This window comes from Stenella coeruleoalba (genome assembly GCF_951394435.1).
Source record: "Stenella coeruleoalba genome assembly, chromosome: 1".
In the NCBI taxonomy this organism is placed as follows: domain Eukaryota; kingdom Metazoa; phylum Chordata; class Mammalia; order Artiodactyla; family Delphinidae; genus Stenella; species Stenella coeruleoalba.
This window is the reverse complement of record NC_137169.1, coordinates 115967405-115988407: the sequence shown is the minus strand read 5'-3', so window position 1 is coordinate 115988407 and position 21003 is coordinate 115967405. Positions and strand designations below refer to the sequence as shown.

General features: G+C 41.3%; 1 protein-coding gene across 1 annotated transcript; it reads right to left on the bottom strand.

The window, feature by feature from the left end:
- Positions 1-8714: 8714 nt before the first annotated feature.
- On the bottom strand, positions 8715-15798 carry LOC307174785 (intelectin-1-like; the record flags this gene model as incomplete). The annotated part of the gene is made up of 5 exons (XM_079899151.1): positions 8715-8922; positions 10119-10243; positions 10647-10805; positions 11137-11410; positions 15761-15798. 5 exons carry the CDS (start codon positions 15796-15798, stop codon positions 8715-8717), a joined length of 804 nt encoding a protein of 267 aa, XP_079755277.1.
- Between the last annotated feature and the right edge of the window lie 5205 nt (positions 15799-21003).

The following is a 21003-nucleotide window of genomic DNA, read 5'->3' as shown; positions in this document are numbered from 1 at the left end:
AGTGTCCTAGTTTCTACAGAACAACTCAAAGATATGCATCAGATTGTTATCTACTCCCTTGAGGAGGAAATAGAACACTGTTCTGTGGCTGAAATATTGTTAAGCAATCATTACTTTTCTTGCTTGACTGCTTTTCCTTTTTTCTGCATCCCCTCACTTCCCTAATAAGTAACTGTTTGAGTCTGCTCTTTGGAACTCAGAGAAAGCCTAAGGGACAAAATCCTTTTTCTACAAACAAGAAACAGGGGACAAGGAGGACTTTTTGTACCTGGGAATTCCCTGCAGGGTCCTGCTCATTTTTCAATCTCCTCCTTTTCTTTGATACTTCTCAATCCTGAGGGGAACAGGGATGGGACAAGAAAGTGAATAAAGTTTTGGATTGAGAGGTTAATCATAAACTGAGCAGGAGAATTCAGTTTTAGGGGAACTTGGTTTCAATCCTATTCAAATTCAATCTAGGAATTTACCCTGAAGATATACCTCTAACAGTATGAAAATAAATATAGGGACTTCCTGGGTGGCGCAGTGGTTAAGAATCTGCCTGCCAATGCAGGGGACACGGGTTCGAGCCCTGGTCCGGGAAGATCCCACATGCTTTGGAGCAACTAAGCCCGTGCACTACCACTACTGAGCCTGTTGCTCTAGGGCCCGTGAACCACAACTACTGAAGCCCGCTCGCCTAAAGCCCGTGCTCCGCAACAAGAGAAGCCACTGCAATGAGAAGCCCGAGCACCGCAATGAAGAGTAGCCCCCGCTCACTGTAACTAGAGGAAGCTCGTGCAGCAACAAAGACCCAACACAGGCAAAAATAAATTAATTAATTAAATTAAAACAAAAACCAAAGAGCATTTGTGGGATAGAGATTTATATAGTAGTCAGGAAGGGCCTTCTGGAATAAATCAACTAAGTTAGAAATAAGTTGGGCAATAAAACTTTGGTGTAGTCTTCAATCATTTGTGTTTTCATTATTTTTTTTTTGCGGTACTCAGGCCTCTCACTGTTGTGGCCTCTCCCGTTGCGGAGCACAGGCTCCAGACGCGCAGGCTCAGTAGTTGTGGCTCACGGACCCAATTGCTCCGCAGCATGTGGGATCCTCCCAGACCAGGGCTCAAAACCGTCGATGTCCCCTGCATCGGCAGGCAGACTCTCAACCACTGCGCCGCCAGGGAAGCCCCTGTTGGAAGACTTTTAATCACAGTTTAAATTTCATTACTTGTGATTGGTCTGTTCATATTTTCTATTTCTTCCTGGTTCTGTCTGGGAAGGTTATACCCTTTCTAAGAATTTGTCCATTTCTTCCAGGTTGTCCATTTTATTGGCATATAGTTGCTTGTAGTAGTCTCTTAGGATGCTTTGTATTTCTGCGGTGTCTGTTGTAACTTCTCCTTTTTCATTTCTAATTTTATTAATTTGAGTCCTCTCCCTCTTTATCTTGATGAGTCTGGCTAATGGTTTATCAATTTTGTTTATCTTCTCAAAGAACCAGCTTTTAGTTTATTGACCTTTGCTATTATTTTCTGTGTTTCTATTTCATTTATTTGTGCTCTGATCTTTATGATTTCTTTCCTTCTGCTAACTTTGGGTTTTGTTTGTTCTTCTTTCTCTAGTTCCTTTAGGTGTAAGGTTAGATTGTTTATTTGAGATGTTTCTTTTTTCTTGAGGTAGGCTTGTATATCTATAAACTTCCCTCTTAGAACTGCTTTTGCTGTATCCCATAGGTTTTGGATCATCGTGTTTTCATTGTCATTTTTCTCTAGGTATTTTTTGATTTCCTCTTTGATTTCTTCAGTGTTCTCTTGGTTATTTAGTAATGTATTGTTTAGTCTCCATGTGTTTGTGTTTTTCACGTTTTTTTTTTCCCTGTAATTCATTTCTAATCTCTTAGCATTGTGGTCAGAAAAGATACTTGATATGATTTCAATTGTCTTAAATTTACTGAGGTTTGATTTGTGACCCAAGATGTGATCTATCCTGGAGAATGTTCTGTGTGCACCTGAGAAGAAATTGTAACCTGCTCTTTTTGTATGGAATGGCCTATAAATATCAATTAAATCTATATGGTCTATTGTGTCATTTAAAGCTTCTGTTTCCTTATTTATTTTCATTTTAGATGGTCTGTCCATTGGTGTAATTGAGGTGTTAAAGTCCTCCACTATTACTGTGTTACTGTCGATTTCCTCTTTTATAGCTGTTAGCAATTGCCTTATGTATTGAGGTGCTCCTATGTTGGGTGTATATGTATTTATAATTGTTACATCTTCTTCTTGGATTGATCCCTTGATCATTATGTAGTGTCCTTCCTTGTCTCTTGTAACATTCTTTATTTTAAAGTCTATTTTATCTGCTATGAGTATTGATACTCCAGCTTTCTTTTGATTTCCATTTGTATGGAATATCTTTTTCCATCCCCTCACTTTCAGTCTGAATGTGTCCCTAGTTCTGAAGTGGGTCTCTTGTAGACAGCATAAATATGGGTCTTGTTTTTGTATCCATTCAGCAAGCCTGTGTCTTTTGGTTGGAGCATTTAATCCATTCATGTTTAAGGTAATTATCGTTATGTATGTTCCTATGACCATTTTCTTAATTGTTTTGGGCTTGTTTCTGTAGGTCCTTTTCTTCTCTTGTGTTTCCCACTTAAAGAAGTTCCTTTAGCATTTGTTGTAGAGCTGGTTGGGTGGTGCTGAATTCTCTTAGCTTTTGCTTGTCTGTAAAGCTTTTGATTTCTCCATCGAATCTGAATGAGATCCTTTCTGGGTAGAGTAATCTTGGTTGGAGGTTCTTCCCTTTCATCTCTTTAAGTTTATCATGCCACTCCCTTCTGGCTTGTAGAGTTTCTGCTGAGAAATCAGCTCTTAACCTTCTGGGAGTTCCCTTGTATATTATTTGTCATTTTTCCCTTGCTGCTTTTAATAATTTTTCTTTGTCTTTAATTTTTGCCCAGTTGATTACTGTGTGTCTTGGTGTGTTTCTCCTTGGGTTTATCCTGTATGGGACTCGCTGCGCTTCCTGGACTTGGGTGGCTATTTCCTTTTCCATGTTAGGGAAGTTTTTGACTATAATCTCTTCAAATATTTTCTCGGGTCCTTTCTCTCTCTCTTCTCCTTCTGTGACCCCTATAATGTGAATGTTTTTGTGTTTAATGTTGTCCCAGAGGTCTCTTAGACTGTCTTCATTTCTTTTCATTCTTTTTTCTTTATTCTGTTCTGCAGCAGTGAATTCCACCATCTGTCTTCCAGGTCACTTATACGTTCTTCTGCCTCAGTTATTCTGCTATTGATTCCTTCTAGAGTAGTTTTCATTTCAGTTATTGTACTGTTCATCTCTGTTTGTTGTTCTTTAATTCTTCTAGGTCTTTGTTAAACATTTCTTGCATCTTCTTGATCTTTGCCTCCATTCTTTTTCCAAGGTCCTCGATCATCTTTACTATCATTATTCTGAATTCTTTTTCTGGAAGGTTGCCTACCTCCACTTCATTTAGTTATTTTTCTGGGGTTTTATTTTGTTCCTTCATCTGGTACATGACCCTCTGCCTTTTCATCTTGTCTCTCTTTCTGTTTTGTTCCACAGGCTGCAGAATTGTAGTTCTTTTTGCTTCTGCTGTCTGCCCTCTCACACATTCATTTATTAAAGCATGGATTTAATAATTTTTTGAACACCTACTACCTGGTAGGCACTGAGGATAGAATAGTGAGTAAAAACAGATGTGGTCTCAGCTACCTGAGAGAGTTCTCTTCATGACTATATAGAGACGTCAAAGGGATCTCTCCAATGACACTGCCTGAAATATCACCCTTGAGAGAGAACAATGGTTTGAGAATCAGATTTATAGACAATGAGCCATTAAAGAAAAGGAGTTGTAAATAAAATAAATGGAGAGACAAAGTTTCATGATAGAATAAGCATTTAAAAATGACCATTGTTTCTAAATTATTTTCTAGGTTTTGTACAACTAAGATCAGAATTCCAAAGTTACCATTGTTCAACTTCATTAATAATCAAAGAAATGTAGATGAGAAGTTTGCTTTTAAAAAAAATTAAAAATTGATAAAAACATGATAAATCATAGCTTCTAATGGTGGACTCAGCTCATGACTCCAATCCCATTTTTTCTCCTTGTTTTTTTAATGTCAGTAGCAAAATATTCAAATTCTCAGCCTCCTTACTATCTACAAATTGCCATGTAACAAATGCTAGTGAACAGAAGTCTAATTGCTCTTTGTGCATTATTTTTTCTTCTTTCTCCCTGGAATACAGATATGATGATTGGAGAGACAGTAACCATTCTGTGTTCATGAGGCTGAAAAATATATATATACAAAGGATGGTGAAGCAGGAACATCAAAGAAGTCAAGTACCCTCTTGAGACTGTTGTGTCTCATATCAGTCCTCCATTGTCTACCCCTGGAAATTTTGTTTTGTGATAAATAACCCCCTGAACTATTTAAGCTGCTATAAGTTTTTCTATTATTTGTAGCCAAATATAATCCTTGACTAGGGGTTCAAGAAACGAACTCTTTTTTTTTTTTTTTTTTGCATTACGCGGGCCTCTCACTGCTGTGGCCTCTCCCGTTGCGGAGCGCAGGCTCAGTGGCCATGGCTCACGGGCCCAGCCGCTCCGCGGCATGTGGGATCTTCCTGGACTGGGACACGAACCTGCGTCCCCTGCATTGGCAGGCGGACTCTCAACCACTGCGCCACCAGGGAAGCCCAGAAACGGACTCTTTTAGGACAGATTAGTGGTTGCCAGAGGGGAGGGGGCTTGGGGGAGCAAAGTAGGTGAAGAAGATTGAGTACAAATTTCCAGTTATAAAAAAAGCAAGGGCTTCCCTGGTGGCGCAGTGGTTGAGAGTCCACCTGCCGATGCAGGGGACATGGGTTTGTGCCCCGGTCCGGGAAGATCCCACATGCTGCAGAGCGGCTGTGCCCGTGAGCCATGACCACTGAGCCTGCGCGTCCGGAGCCTGTGCTCCGCAACGGGAGAGGCCACAACATTGAGAGGCCCGTGTACCGCAAAAAAAAAAAGCAAGTCATGGGGTTGTAATGTATCGCATGGGTTATATAGTCAATAATATTGTATTAACTTTGTAAGGTAACAGATGGTAATTAGACTTATTGTGGTGACCATTTTGCAATGTACATAAATGCTGAATCAATATGTTGTACCCCTAAAAGTAATATAATATTGTATGTCAATTACACCTCAATAAAAGAAAAAGAAAGAAATGGACCCTTTAAATCTCTACTGGTAGAAATAAAAATTGACACAAAGTTATCAGACAGACAATATAGATAACTTCAAAAATGTTTATAGATGTATTTAGTCTAAATCTTGGCTCCCTAAACTCACCTGGTCCTTGGAAAGTTATCCATATATCTGAGTCTCAGTTTCTTTAACTGAATACAGATCATACACATAATAATAAAATACAGATAATAATCGTAAAGTCCTCACATATTGTTTTTTAAAAATTAAATGGAATAACATTACACCCCTTATAAGAGTGCCCAGCTTATGCTAACTGCTTGATACATACTAGCTATTATTATATTTTATTCTTGAGAGTTTTGAAAAGTCTACTTCAATTCAATTTCACTCACTCATTAAAAAGACATTTTTGGGCCTTTCTGCTGCTGAAGAATCACTGTGCCATGCATTGTGGTAAACTCTGAAACAGATTTAAAGAAAACAAAGACATGTTCATTGAGTTGTAGAGTGCAGTGGGAAAGAGGGCAAAGTCAGGGGAACGGCAGGGAGAGACATCCATGTAAGCAAATAATTCAAACACTAAGAGTACACTTGTTTTTACATAGTTTAAGAGACTAATGCATTAAAAACATTATTAGTTTATGTTTTTGGACCACAATGTTAGATGTAATTTTGTGACAACAACAACTGAGGGGTGGAGAGCTATAAAGGAAGAGAGTTTTTATATGATATTGAAGTTAAGCTGGTATACATTCAAATATGATGTTATAGCTTCAGTATGTTACATGTAATCTCCATGTCAAGCACAAATAAAATAGCCATAGGATATACACAAAAGGAAATGAGAAAAGAATTTAAACGTTTCACTACAAAAAATTTTATAAACTAAACTCAAAAGAAGACAGTAATGCAGGAGAAGAGAAATGAAAATCTATAAGGCATATGGAAAACAAAGCAAAACGACAGAAGTAAGTCCCTCCTTATCAGTGATTACTTGAAATGTAAATGGATTAAATTCTCCAATCAAAAGATAGAGATTGGCAGAATGGATTAAAAAATCATGATCCAAGTTTATACTGTCTCCAGGAAACTCACTTTAGATCTGAAGATGCAAATGTGTTGAAAGTAAATAAAAGTGAAAGGAGGGAAAAAGATATTCCATGCAAATATTAACAAAAAGAGGGCAGGGTTGGTACGCTAATATCAGACAAAATAGACTTTAAATTTAAAAAAGTTTCAAGAGACAAAGGACATTATATATTAATAAAGTTTCAATACAGCAAGAAGACATAGCAATTATAAACATTTATGCAACTAATAATAGACCATTAAAATATATAAAGCAAAGATGCACATGATTGAAAGGAGAGATAGTTCTACAATAGCCTTGCAGCCCCAAAGGGAAAGGGGTGAGAGACTTAATCATCAGACCAGAACAGCCCCTGAGTTCTCCTTCCAAGGGGTGGAGGAACTTTTCCTTACTGTCTCCCTCCCTCGATGAGCTTCTTGGAATGAGGACTTCCCTGCTAAGTTGTGATCTTGTACTTGTTTTGTAAACTCCCTGGGGATTGCTGTTGAGTCCTTTAGGAGGAAAGTCCAGTGATGCCACTGCCCACATATTTTGCTCAGTGGAGACAAGGACTTCGGTTTTCTCAGGGCCAGCCTAGGCTCAGCACAGAATCATAGACTTAGAATTTATCATGAAGTTCATTTACTTCCATGGGAAACAATATAAAGTTACAAAATTAAAAAAAATTGCCAACTGAAGATTAAGGAGCAAAAATAGAACATCTGTTATCAGTATTAAGTTGATAATTGCATGTGGTTATATATGAGGATATTGCTATTAGGCAAATACACACTTATCTAGGGGAAAGGGTCTTCATGTATGTAACTTACCTCAACTTGTTCAGAAAAAAGTGTGTTTGTGTATGCATAAAGAGAGGGCATACATGATAAAGCAAATGGGGTAAAATACTAACAATAGGTGAATCTAGGTAAAAGCTATATATGAGTTTTTGTGTTATTTTTATTTTTGCAATGTTCTGTAAATTTTCGATTATTTCTAAACAAAAAGTAAATAAAAGATGACATGACGGTGTGAAACATGTCACAATCTGGGTTGGGACAAAGTCCAGTAGTAGGACAGGGGAAAAATCCATCAGCTTTGCCTGTGGGTGGGTGTGTCAGGGAAGGCTTCACGGAGAAGTTTCAGGAGAGACTTGAAGGATGCCGTCTTGACAGAGGTGTGTGAGGCACTGGAGCATCTGACTGAGGTGGGAGCAGGACAGGTTGCAGGGAAGAACTGTAAGGTCCCATCCATCCTGAAAGTCTGTTACAGAATGTAACACTATATGTGCTCTGACCCAGCAGGGTTCCCCCTCCTCAGACGATAGTGTCACCAGTGTGACCAAGGGCACTGCTCCCTGCCCCTCCAGCCAGTCACACATTCCTTCTCAGTGCCAGGGTTCAAGGCCCCGGGACCTTCAAGGGAAGGACTCCCGAGGGCGGGACCTGCAGCCTGAAGTGAGCAGGGCTTGGCAGGGCCCTCGTGGTTTGCTCTCCCTATAAAGGTTCAGCACTTCACCCACCTCAGGACTCTCTGCAGAGGCAGTAGCTCTGAATCTCCACTTGGCTGGGAACTCTCAGCTCCTGGCATCTGTGAGGAAGGAAGGAGGGAGCTCTCCGTGCTGTGAGGAAGGTTTTTCTGAGTCTGAGACAAGATCCGAGTGTGTGGGGAGCCATGATGCCAGCTCAGGTCTGGTCTTGGTCTCAGAGATGGGAAGTTTCAGAGAAAGGGGCCCATGGCCTCTTAAGGATTTGTAGCATTGGATAGAGGTGGGGGCTATTCCAGGAGGTTCCAGAATGTTCATAAGCCCATCACTTTCCATTTGAGGTTTCCTTACTCAGAAAGTTCAAAGAGCAAGGATGGAAGGAAAAGATGGACAAGCCAATGACCTTGTGCCTCTCCTTTCCCCTTAGGGGCCGGGGGCCAGATTCTATCTCCTGCTGTTCCTCTCTTTGGCCAGCAGAGGGCCGAGTGCAGGTCAGTCACTCAGGAGCCGCAGTTTCTTCAGCTCACCTGAGGTGTGCAGTGGAGCAGAAGGAGTAGAGCTGGGCTGGATGCTGAGGTCCCGGGCCAGAGGGGAGTTATGTAGATGCAGAGAAGCCACACTTTGCAGCCGACTTGAGATGCGGCCTGGGTGCTGACTGCTGGCCTCTCTGGTCCGAAGCTAAGGCATGTCTTGGGGCCGCACTCTGTGCCTCTGTGTGGCTTAGGAGGCTCAGGGAGCCGTGATAAAGACTGTGCTCCCTTCTAGCTACTCCTACTGTTATGGCCTTGGCCCAGGGATTCCCAGAGGGAGCTGGGTGGTCAGAGCTGTGTCCAGGGAATATCCTTCTTTAGTCCCCATCCTCACAATCCCAGGTGTAATGATAGTTTTCACTTTTAATTAATTGAGCAGAAGAATGCAAGTGTTAAGCCTGTACTAGACTGTGGGTCAGCTAGTCATAGCAGAGAGGATCCTGACCTCTGGGGCCTCATAGCGCAGTGCTGAACTGGTGAAGTGGGCAGGGGCTGGGATCTGATGACCAGGAAGGCTGCTGTCAGCTGTACCAGACTATTAATGAGAATTATCTTCACATCCTCTAGCAGCGACCCGTTCTCCTGAGACATTTTGGGAGAGCAAAACCTGCGCTTCTTTCCTCTTTCCTGCCTAGAAGCATCAAGGAAAGTTGAAAGAAAGAAAAGAGAAAAGAGAAAGAGAAAGTTGTGGTGAAGCAAGTGGTGAGTTATAAACCAACCCAGCGTCCTCTCATCTGAGTCACTTTTAAGCTAAATGGACCCCAGTCATGGACAGCAAGAGGAGTGCCCATCACTCTCATCTGCTCTGACTCCAGCTACAGCCAAGGAGATTTCCAGTGAGAACTTTGAGGCTTTTCGGTCCCACCCAGGCACAGCAGACATGATCTTCTGAACACAGAGAGAATGTAGTGCTCCTGGTGACTCTTAAGGTGGTGGCCAGAGCAGTGATGAGTCTAAGATTTTCCCCTTCTTGTAAGCTGAACAGTTAGCCTGCCACAGTTTCATAGATGCTGGCAGAAAATATGAAACTCCTGACAGTGAGACAAAGAAATGTGTTATTCACATTCATAGCAGTAGCCAGAGTACCAGCATTTTCTTGTGCTGCTTCCCTGGATCCCATCCCCACAGGGTGACGTGAAGAGGGCCAGGAAAACAGTTGCAGATTTAGTCTGTTTGCCAAGCAGCTTGTAAATTGGGCTCGTCAAGCAACTACAAACCTTTTCAGAGAGTATAGTTTATTCTCTTTGGGGCTGAGTATGAGGAGGAACTCTGCGCTTAGAGAATCTGAATCTTATATAAAGGGCTGAGACCATGCCTGCCCTTTACTCTTAGTTCCAGAGGCTACATCCTGATGCAGACTTGAGATGTGGTTGGGTGCTGATTTCTGGCCTCTCCAGGCCAAGAGGAAGCACAATCCATTGAGAGTTAATATCTCTGTCTTCTAAGGATGTTAGTGCTACAAAGTCTTTGAATATGTAGCATGGAACAAAGGCTGTCAGTGTCCCTGTTCATAGATGACCCATAGAGAATTTCTTGCCACTTTGCAAGTTGTTCTCACCTGTGAACATTAACCTAGTTTTTACTCTTTTAAGAGCCATACAGGGTATTGGTTAAGAAGCCTGGGTTTATATCCTATAAATTGGAGAGGATAGTAATTTTAACTTCATAGTGTTCTAATGATGATTAAATGACACATGTCAAGTTCCTAGAAAAGAGTTTGGCACATTGTACGTGTTCAACAAACGCTAACAATTGTTCATTGTTGTTATTTACACTTTCCCCAAGAGTGCAGGGAAGGATTGATGACTGGGCTTTGGAAGCAGATACTCACGCTGACCAACTGGTGAGTAGTAAGATGCGGTTTTCTCAGCATCACCAAAGTCATAGACCAGAGGAATAGCTGGGCCATTGTCAGTCTGACAGCTCCCTGATCCGTACTTCACTGGGTATTTCTGCAGGGACCCAAGATACAGGTTGTGTGAGGACAGTAGAGAAGCTGCCACATTGGGAATTGGGGGATTTAGAGCCTTCAGGTGTCAATATGCAGAAATCAGTCTAAATAATAGTGACTCCTTCCCACTCCCCCCACCCCATAGCTAGGTTCCTAACTAGCTTCAAGCCCCTTGTCCTTCTCCCTCTCTACCCCCTCTCTCCTCCTCCATAGGCCTCATCCTGTGCTCAGCTCAGCTTCCTGAGAGGGGTAGCACATGAGTTCACCTGACCCACAGGTGGAAGAAACAGCCAAGCACAAGCACCTGCTAGTGACACGGAACCCAGAGCAGACTTACTCTTCACCCCGGACACTTGGCTCTCTGTTCACCAAAAGAAGTGTGAACAGCCTGCAGCCCCATACACCTGGTAGAGTCCAAACAGATTGTGTCCCAGATTCGGGAAGAAGCTAGTGTTGGTGCGGTACCTCAGCAGGGAGCTGTTCCTCCAGTGCTGCAGGGGGCGCTTGTTGGGCACATGCCACATGCCCAGGTCCTGGGCCTGGATGTCATAGTAACCAGGGTTCTGCAGAGCAACACACACACTGATCCTGAACAGCCCAGGAGGTCCCACTAACCAAAGACCCACACATGCAGTTCTCAGTTGAGCTGAAAGCTCTGGGCTCCAGGGGGGCAGGTGGCAGCAACGCTCAGACACCTGCCATCGCCAGCAGATGATAAGGCCCCACCGCCCAAAAAGACCCGGTGGGAGAAAGTCGTGATTCAAGACATGGACTTTTTTCCTTCTTCTTCTCCAGCCCTACCTCCTCATCCCCATCTCCCACCCTCCCTTCCACACACTCTGCTCCAGCCACACTCAGCTCTCCACCCTTTCCCAGCTGGGTGGTCAGTGCCACCAACCTTGTATCACTGGTGGACGCCTCTACAGACCCAAACGTGTTGGCCCAGTTGCCATCCCCCTCTGGGCAGTCTGCCGTGCTGCCCTGCTGACTCGACCAGCGATCACCTACCGTGCATTTCCCAGGAATGTGGTTCTCGTGCACACTGGCCACTAGGGTCCAGCCGCCATCCCCAGAGGTCATGTCACAGAAGGTCTGGTAGATGACGCCATTCTCAGTGTAGAGGAAATACAGGCCATCTGCGGACGGAACCAGCCTAGAGAGCCCGTGTCTGTGAGTACAGGGTCCATTTCAGGCTCCAAAACCAGAAACACCCTGGGAAGTCAGAAATGTATCCTAGAGGCTCCCGCACATATCCATTTGTTGGTGTAGGGAATCCCTGTGCTGGTGAAAGGGAAGCTGTTTCCAGTTCTTCCTTTGAATACGTGACCCTTCTCTGCCTCTTCTTTTCCAGGGGAATTTGTTGCAGGATTTGTCCAGTTCAGGGTGTTTAATAATGAGAGAGCAGCCCAATGCCCTGTGTGCTGGGATGAGAGTCACTGGCTGCAACACTGAGCACCTGAGTTTATTTATTTATTTATTGGCTGTGTTGGGTCATCATTGTTGCAGGCAGGGGCTTTCTCTAGTTGCGGCGAGCAGGGGCTACTCTTTGTGGCGGTGTGTGAGCTTCTCATTGCGGTGGCTTCTCTTTGTTTTGGAGCACAGGCTCTAGGTGCGCGGGCTTCAGTAGTTGTGGCACGTGGGCTCAGCAGCTGTGGCTCGCGGGCTCTAGAACGCACGCTCAGTAGTTGTGGCGCACGGGCTTAGTTGCTTCGCGGCATGTGGGATCTTCCCGGGCCAGGGCTCAAACCTGTGTTCCCTGCATCGGCAGGCAGACTCTCAACCACTGCGCCACCAGGGAAGTCCCAAGCATGTGATTTTTGAGACGATATAAGGCCTGGTGTGTTTGTGTGTGTGTATGTGTGTGTGTGCACACCCACCCTATGGAGTATGTTGATGTGTTTCTCCATGGCTTGCATTTTTACTTTTTTGCTGGTATTTTGTAGACATAATTTTTAAATTGTTACTATCATTTTTTAATTGAGATGTAATCGACATATAACATTATATAAGTTTCAGGTGTATAACATAATGATTCTGTATTTTTATATATTGTAAAATGATCACCATAATAAGTCTCGTCAGTACCCACCACCACACATAGTTACAAATTCTTTTTTCTTGTGATGAGAACTTTTTTTTTTTTTTTTTTACGGTACGCGAGTCGCTCACTGTTGTGGTCTCTCCCGTTGCGGAGCACAGGCTCTGGACGCGCAGGCTCAGCGGCCATGGCTCACGGGCCCAGCCGCTCCGCGGCATGTGGTATCCTCCCGGACAGGGGCACGAACCCGCGTCCCCTGCATCGGCAGGCGGACTCTCAACCACTGCACCACCAGGGAAGCCCGATGAGAACTTTTAATATCTACTCTCTTAGTACTTTTCAATGTACAATACAGTATTGTTAACTATAGTCACCAGTCTGTACTTTATATCCACAGGACTAATTTTATAACTGAAAGTTTGTACCTTTTGACCACTGGACATAATTTCCTGTATTGAAGTGCAATTTATCTGTATCCTCATGTATGATTAGTACTTTTATGTTGTGTTTAAAAAGTATTTCCAGGGCTTCCCTGGTGGCGCAGTGGTTGAGAATCTGTCTGCTGATGCAGGGGACACGGGTTCGTGCCCTGGTCCGGGAAGATCCCACATGCCGTGGAGCAGCTGGGCCCGTGTGCCATGGCTGCTGCGCCTGTGCGTCCGGAGCCTGTGCTCCACAACGGGAGAGGCCACAATAGTGAGAGGCCTGCGTACCGCAAAAACAACAACAAAAACAAAAGTCAAAAACATCAATAAAAAAGGAAAAATTTCAGACTTTGACACTTCAGGAAGCTTTGAAGACAATAGTCTCCCAGATATTTAAAAACAAAACCAAACCAAACCTCAAGAGCAGCTTCTGTGAGAAAGATATAAAATAATCTTTGGTCCAGAAATGGGTGGACTTCAGCACTTTACTTGAAGGATTTACTTGGAGCCCTACATGCATCTCCAACAGAACCCACACTAAGCCTGCAAAGCTCTTGTTTCTAAGGAACAATAAGTGAAGCAAATACAGTATGAGTTCTATGACAATTCAGGCAGCGCATAAAAAAAACAAACGTAATGTCCCTTCCTGCAAGATATCAAGGTCTCCGCTTCATCTCAAACAGCTGATGCCAGGGGCAGAATCTGGTTTACCTAGATGCAAGAGGCCACTGATACAAGACAAAGTGTGTTTTCTAAATGACTTCACAGTAAGAAAAAAAAAAATCCAGGATTTTCAAGGTGGGGAAAAGTTATAATAGACTCCCTCCACATTGACTAAATATCTGAGGTAAGAACAATCAGAACTAATCGCTATCCCTTCTCCCAACGTCAGGGAGCTGTAGAAAAGGCTGCCTTGTTGCTCAACAGAGAAGGAAAGAGAAAAAAAAAATACATATATATATATGAGAAGATGAGTCTCAACATAGATTTACACCCCATTCACTGGATCAAAACAAATTATAAAACCATCATACTTATTTCCACAATATGCTCAAAAGTATGTACAGGCAACCAGAAACTATAAGTCTACATAGAAAGTCTGAAGAAAAATAAATGAATTGCTAGAAAAGTAAGATATAGTTTTAAAAATTCAATTAACATCTATTATTAATATCATTTTACATGAAAGATATTTTAAGAACAACAAAATAGAAGGGACATAATCACAGAGTAAATATAGTTCTTTACCTTGAATACATCTAATTGCATGGAAGATCCACATTTTTGTTCTTATATTTTTTATGATGTGTGCCAACTCCTGGAAGCTGTCATGACCTGCCACCATCTTTAGAGGGCAACTTGTGAATCTCTGATTTAGTAAAAACTCCTCTCATGATCAAAACTTTTGACATCATTCATACCCCAGATCAATGAGTTCTCTGAGAAAATATATTTCCCTCCCTTTCTCAGTGACAGAATCAACCACTTCTTCCTATGTATTTTCATAATTCTGAGACAAGCTTTTATTATGTAACTGATAACATTGCATTCAAATAGTTATTTGCCTCTTTTAGCAATTATTAAGAGAGATGGTGATTTCCCATGTTTGCTAAGCTAATATTTTCTATTTTGAGAACATCAAGGAAATGAATTACTCCAAGGGTTGGATGAATTAAAGCAAGAAATGAGTTCTCAGATGTCTAGCGTTACAAAGTTTTAAAAAAACAACAACAAAAAATTGCAGGAATAGACTATAACCAGGCCTAGAACCGGTGTCTGCCACCAGGATGTTGTGACTACAAAACAAGCTTTCAGTACTCCTGTACACTGTGATATCCTGTAAGATTGAAATGTTAGTGTACTAACTGGGGTAAAACCAGGATGGGTTTTTAAGCAAGGAATGGATATGGTGACATTTTTTAAGAGGAATGTAGTTTTATTCAATTTGAAATTTTAATGCAAAGTGTTCCTCAAGATATATATTAAGATACACATTCAGATTTCATATTTTTGAAAAACACTAAAATATTTTATTATACCCCAAATACTGGGATTTTGGAACTTAAGAGTTCTGTATTTCAGAATGTCAGCATATGCCAAACCTGTACTGTAATCACAAACTCCCCACCAGGCCCAGGTTTTCAGGCTGCTTGAGGTCTTACCCAGCAGTTACACACTTTTCTGGTAGGTCACTGAATACACATTTGTCCTCATATTCTCAATAGTCCTTTGTTAGAAACAGTATTCAGCAGAGAATAAACCCATATGTTGATGATCAAAGAATGAACATCTGGAAGATTACTAAATCCAAACGTAATTAAAAATGTATTGTTTTACTCCCCCAAATTTTACTAAGCAAATTTTAGAAGTTTTATATATCATGTACAAACAATATTGCTCAGCTCCCTCAGCTGCTAGGTTGGGTCTGTGTCACTAGTTACTATATTGCACATGAGATACCACATAGCAAATACATGCTCTTGACTGAGGTGGATGGAGACAAAGATTTTGGGAGTGGTATTTTTGTGTGTGTGTGTGTATATATATATATATATATATATATATATATATATATATATATATATATATATATAGTGCCTGCATATGTGTCTGTGTGTCTGTGTGTGTCCTGATTGAAGATGATTTATCAAGGAAATTTTTCCATACTCTTTGCCTGTTGAAGACCCAGAATCAGTTATTCCTTTTGCTCCTGCTTGCAAAACAGACCACCTTTTCTCCCTGAGGTCCTGTCCTTTGTAATATAGAACCAAGGCAGCTGACATGCAGTGCTCACATTGTTTCCCAGAGGTCTTCCCTTAAAGCTCCAGTGCAGTAGGTACATCACATACCTCCTGAGATACCACAGGCAACACATGTAACATTTTCCCTACAGCAGAACACAGAACTCCATCCTTTAACCTCCAAGATTAGTTTCTTCATCAGCTATAAGCATGCCACCAAGCCAGGGCTACATATTTGAGTTATTTCCTGAGGCTGGGAAAAGGGCAATGTTGACTTGTGCCCTGCCTGGTAAAGGCTTCAGCCTGAAAATAACCTTTTCTGCTTACATTCCTTGGCTAGAACAAGTCCCATGGCCCTTTTTAACTTCACAGATAAGAGGTGCAGTCTTCCATGTGCCTCTAAAAAGAAGTGAATTGAATCAGAGTGAACAACACTAATGATTACCTGAAAGTTTTCCTGATGAAGTGACATTAGTGGTCATTTACCTATGGCTGTAAGAAACAGCAGAGATGCATGGGAGACAGTTCGGTCTTCTTTCTGTATCTCCTTGCCTCTCTCTCCGTCCTTTCCTCCACCCCTCCCTCCCCCTTTCCTTTTTTTTCATAATGACTTAGACACTTATAAACCACTACCCAACCCCAAAACTGGAATGTTATTAATAACCTATACTTACCCATGTGCTCCTCTACATTACCATTGTCTGAATTTGTGTTTATCATTCTGTTGTGTAGACTTACTTGGGCCAAGATTGTGGCCTGAGCTCTACTTCCTTTCACAGGCACAACAAAATTAAAACAGAGTAACTATTGATGAGAAAGATTGGAATCTAACAGAAAAGATCTTCTACAACTAAAGATATAGAGAAGGAATCTCAAGGAGTTAGGTAGGAGGGGTGGAGTCTTGATATATCAAGACCCATACCCTTGGGTGGATGACCCATAAATAGGAACATAATTACAATTGCAGAAGCTCTTCCTGAGGAGTGAGTGCTCTGAGCCCCACATCAGGCTTTCCAGACTGGGGGCCCTGCACTGGGACGATGAGCTCCCAGAACGTTTGACTTTGAAGGTCGGCAGGGCTTACTTTTGGGAGAGCCAGAGGGCCATGGGAAACAGAAACTCCACTCTTAAAGGGGGCACACAGGATCTCACACACTCCAGGACCCAGGGCAGAAACAGTAATCTGAAAGGAGCTTATAGCTCATAGCCACCTGCCTATCTTGGGAAGCCTCATGGAGAGGTAGGAGGTAACTGGAGCTCACCCTGGTGACATAGACATTGGTAGCAGCCATTTTTGGGAACTTGTCCTACTACCTGGGCACTAGTGCTGGCAAGCACCATTTTGTAATCCTCTGTCTAGCTTATTAGCACTGGAACCTGCCCCACCCACCAATACTGTGATGCCTCAGGCCACGCAACTAATTGGTGGGGACACAGTCTCACCCACAAGTAGGCAGGCTGCCGTAAGGCTCCCTGAACTGACACCTTCCTTATGACATGGCCTGTCCACCAGAGGGTCCAGGACCCTGCCCCCCACACCAGGGCATAGGCAGTAACCCTAGGACCCCCAGAGCCCTGCAGCCAGAAATTCCAGGATCTGGCTCTGCCTGCCAGTGGGCTGGTAGGCCAAACGACCAGTAAGACAGAAATACAGCCCCACCCATTAAAAAAAAAAAAAAGGAACAACAAAAAATATGTTACAATGAAGGAGCAAGGTAAAAACCTACAAGACCAAATAAGTGAAGATGAAATAGGCAGCCAACCTGAAAAAGAATTCAGAGTAATGATAATAAAGATGATCCAAAATCTCAGAAACAGAACGGAGAAAATACAAGAAACGTTTAACAAGGATCTAGAAGAACTAAAGAGCAAACAAACAGTGATGAACAGCACAATAACTGAAATTAAAAATACTCTAGAAGGAATCAATAGCAGAATAACTGAGGCAGAAGAAAGGATAAGTGACCTGGAAGATAAAATGATGGAAATAACTGCTGTGGAGTGGAATAAAGAAAAAAGAATGAAAGAATTGAGGTCTCAAAGACCTCTGGGACAACATTAAGTGCACCAACATTCGTATTATAGGGGTCCAGGAGAAGAACAGAAAGAGAAAGGGTCTGAGAAAATATTGGAAGAGATTAGAGTTGAAAACTTCCCTAACATGGGAAAGGAAATAGTCAATCAAGTCCAGGAAACACAGAGAGTCCCATACAGTATAAACCCAGAGAGAAACACACAGAGACACATATTAATCAAACTTTCAAATATTAAATACAAAGGAAAAAATATTAAAAGCAGCAAGGGAAAGCAACAAATAACATACAAGGGAATCCCCATAAGTTAACAACTGATCTTTCAGCAGAAACTCTGTGAGCCAGAAAGGAGGGGCAGGACATATTTAAAGTGATGAAAGGTAAAAACCTAAAACCAAGATTACTGTACCCAGAAAATATCTCATTCAGATTTGATGGAGAAGTCAAAAGATTTGCAGACAAGTGAAAGCTACGAGAATTCAGCACCAACAAACCACGTTTACAACAAATGCTGAAGGAACTTCCCTAAGTGGGAAACACAAGAGAAGAAAAAGACCCACAAAAACAAACCCAAAACAATTGAGAAAATGGTAATAGGAACATACATATCAATTATCACCTTGAATGTAAAACGATTAAATGCTCCAACCAAAAGACACAGACTGGCTGAATGGTTAAAAAAACAAGACTCTTATATATACTGTCTACAAGAGACCCACTTCTGACTTAGGGACACATACAGACAGAAAGTGAGAGGATAGAAAAAGATATTCCATGCAAATGGAAATCACAAGAAAGCTGGAGCAGCAATACTCGTATCAGATAAAATAGACTTTAAAATAAAGACTGTTACAAGAGATAAGGAAGGACACTACATAATGATCAAGAGATCAACCCAAGAAGAAAGCATAACAATTATAAATATTTATGCACCCAACATAGGAGCACCTCAATACATAAGGCAAGTGCTAACAGCCATAAAAGGAGAAATCAACAGTAACACAATAATAGTGGGGGACTTTAACACCCCAATTACACAAATAGACAGACCATCCAGAGAGAAAATAAATAAGGAAACACAGGCTTTAAATGACACAATAGACCAGATAGACTTAATTGGTATTTTTAGGACATTCCACCCAAAAGCAGAAGAATACACTTTCTTCTCAAGTGCTCACGGAATGTTCTCCAGAATAGATCACATCTTGGGTCACAAATCAAGCCTTGGAAAATTTAAGAAAACTGAAATCATATCAAGCATTTTTTCTGACCAAAAAGCTATGAAATTAGAAACCAATTAGAGGAAAAAAACAGTAAAAAACACAAATACATGGAGGCTAAACAGTGCACTGCTAACTGACTAAGAGATCACTGAAGAAATCAAAGAAGAAATAAAAAAATACCTAGAAACAAATGACAATGAAAACACGATGATCCAAAACCTATGGGACACAGCAAAAGCAGTTCTAAGAGGGAAGTTCATAGCAATTCAAGCTCACCTCAAGAAACAAGAAAAATCTCCAAAAAACAATCTAACTTTACACCTGAAGCAACTAGAAAATGAAGAACAAAGAAAACCCAAAGTTAGTAGAAGGAAAGAAATCATAAAGATCAGAGCAGAGATAAATGAAATAGAAACAAAGAAAACAATAGCAAAGATCAATAAAACTAAAAGTTTGTTCTTTGAGAAGATAAACAAAATCAATAAACCTTTAGCCAGACTCATCAGGAAAAAAAGGGAGAGGACTAAACTCAATAAAATTAGAAATGAAAAAGGAGAGATTACAATTGACCCTGCAGAAATACAAAAGATCATAAGAGACTACTATAAGCAACTTTATGCCAATAAATTGGACAACCTGGAAGAAATGGACAAATTCTTGGAAAAGTACAACTTTCCAAGATTGAACCAGGAAGAATTAGAAAATATAAACAGACCAAGAACAAGTAATGAAGTTGAAACTGTAATTAAAAACCTTCCAACAAACAAATGTCCAGTTCCAGATGGTTTCACAGGTGAATTCTATCAAACATTTAGAGAAGAGTTAACACCTATCCTTCTCAAACTCTTCCAAAGAACTGTGGAGGGAGGAACACTCCCAAACTCATTCTATGAGGCTACCATCACCCTGATAGCAAAACCAGACAAAGATATCACAAAAAAAGAAAATTATAGACCAATATCCCTGATGAACATAGACGCAAAAATCCTCAACAAAATACTAGCAAACAGAATCCAACAACGCATTAAAAGGATCATATGCTATGATCAAGTGGGATTTATCCCAGGGATGCAAGGATTTTTCAGTATACACAAATCAATCAATGTGATACACCATATTAACAAATTGAAGAATAAAAACCCTATGAGCATCTCAATAGGTACAGAAAAAGCTTTTGACAAAATTCAACAACCATTTATGATAAAAACTCGCCAGAAGGTGGGCATAGAGGGAACCGACCTCAACATAATAACAGCCATATATGACAAACCCACAGCAAATATCATTCTCAATGGTGAAAAACTGAAAGCATTTCCTCTAAGATCACAACAAGACAAGGATGTCCACTCTCACCACTATTATTCAGCATAGTATTGGAAGTCCTAGCCACAGCAATCAGAGTATGAAAAGAAAAAAAGGAATACAAATTGGGAAAGAAGAAGTAAAACTGTCACCGTTTGCCGATGACATAATACTATACATAGAAAATCCTAAAGATGCTAGGATTCTAGAAACAAATGAAACCAGAAAACTACTAGAACTAGTCAGTGAATTTGCTAAGGTTGCAGGATACAAAATTAATGCACAGAAATCTCTTGCATTCCTATACACTAACAACGAAAGATCAGAAAGAGAAATTAAGGAAACAATCCCATTTGCCATTCTCAACAAAAAGAATAAAATATCTAGGAATAGGGCTTCCCTGGTGGTGCAGTGGTTGAGAGTCCACCTGCCGATGCAGGGGACACGGGTTTGTGCCCCGGTCTGGGAAGATTCCACATGCCGCAGAGCGGCTGGACCTGTGAGCCATGGTTGCTGAGCCTGCGCGTCCGGAGCCTGTGCTCTGCAACGGGAGAGGCTACAACAGTGAGAGGCCCGAGTACCGCAAAAACAAACAAACAAACAAACAAACAAATATCTAGGAATAAACCTAACTAAGGAGGCAAAAGCCCTGTTCTCAGAAAACTATAAAACACTGATGAAGGAAATCAAAGATAACATAAACAGATGGAGATATATACCATGCTCCTGGATTGGAAGAATCAATATTGTGAAAATGACTATACTACCCAAAGCAATCTACAGATTCAATTCACTCCGTATCAAATTACCAATGGCATTTTTCACAGAACTAGAACAAGAAATTTTACAATTTGTATGGAAACAAAAAAGACACCGAATAGCCAAAGCAATCTTAAGAAAGAAAAATGGAGTTGGAGGAATAAGGCTCCCTGACTTCAGACCATACTACAAAGCTACAGTAATCAAGACAATATGGTACTGGCACAAAAACAGAAATAT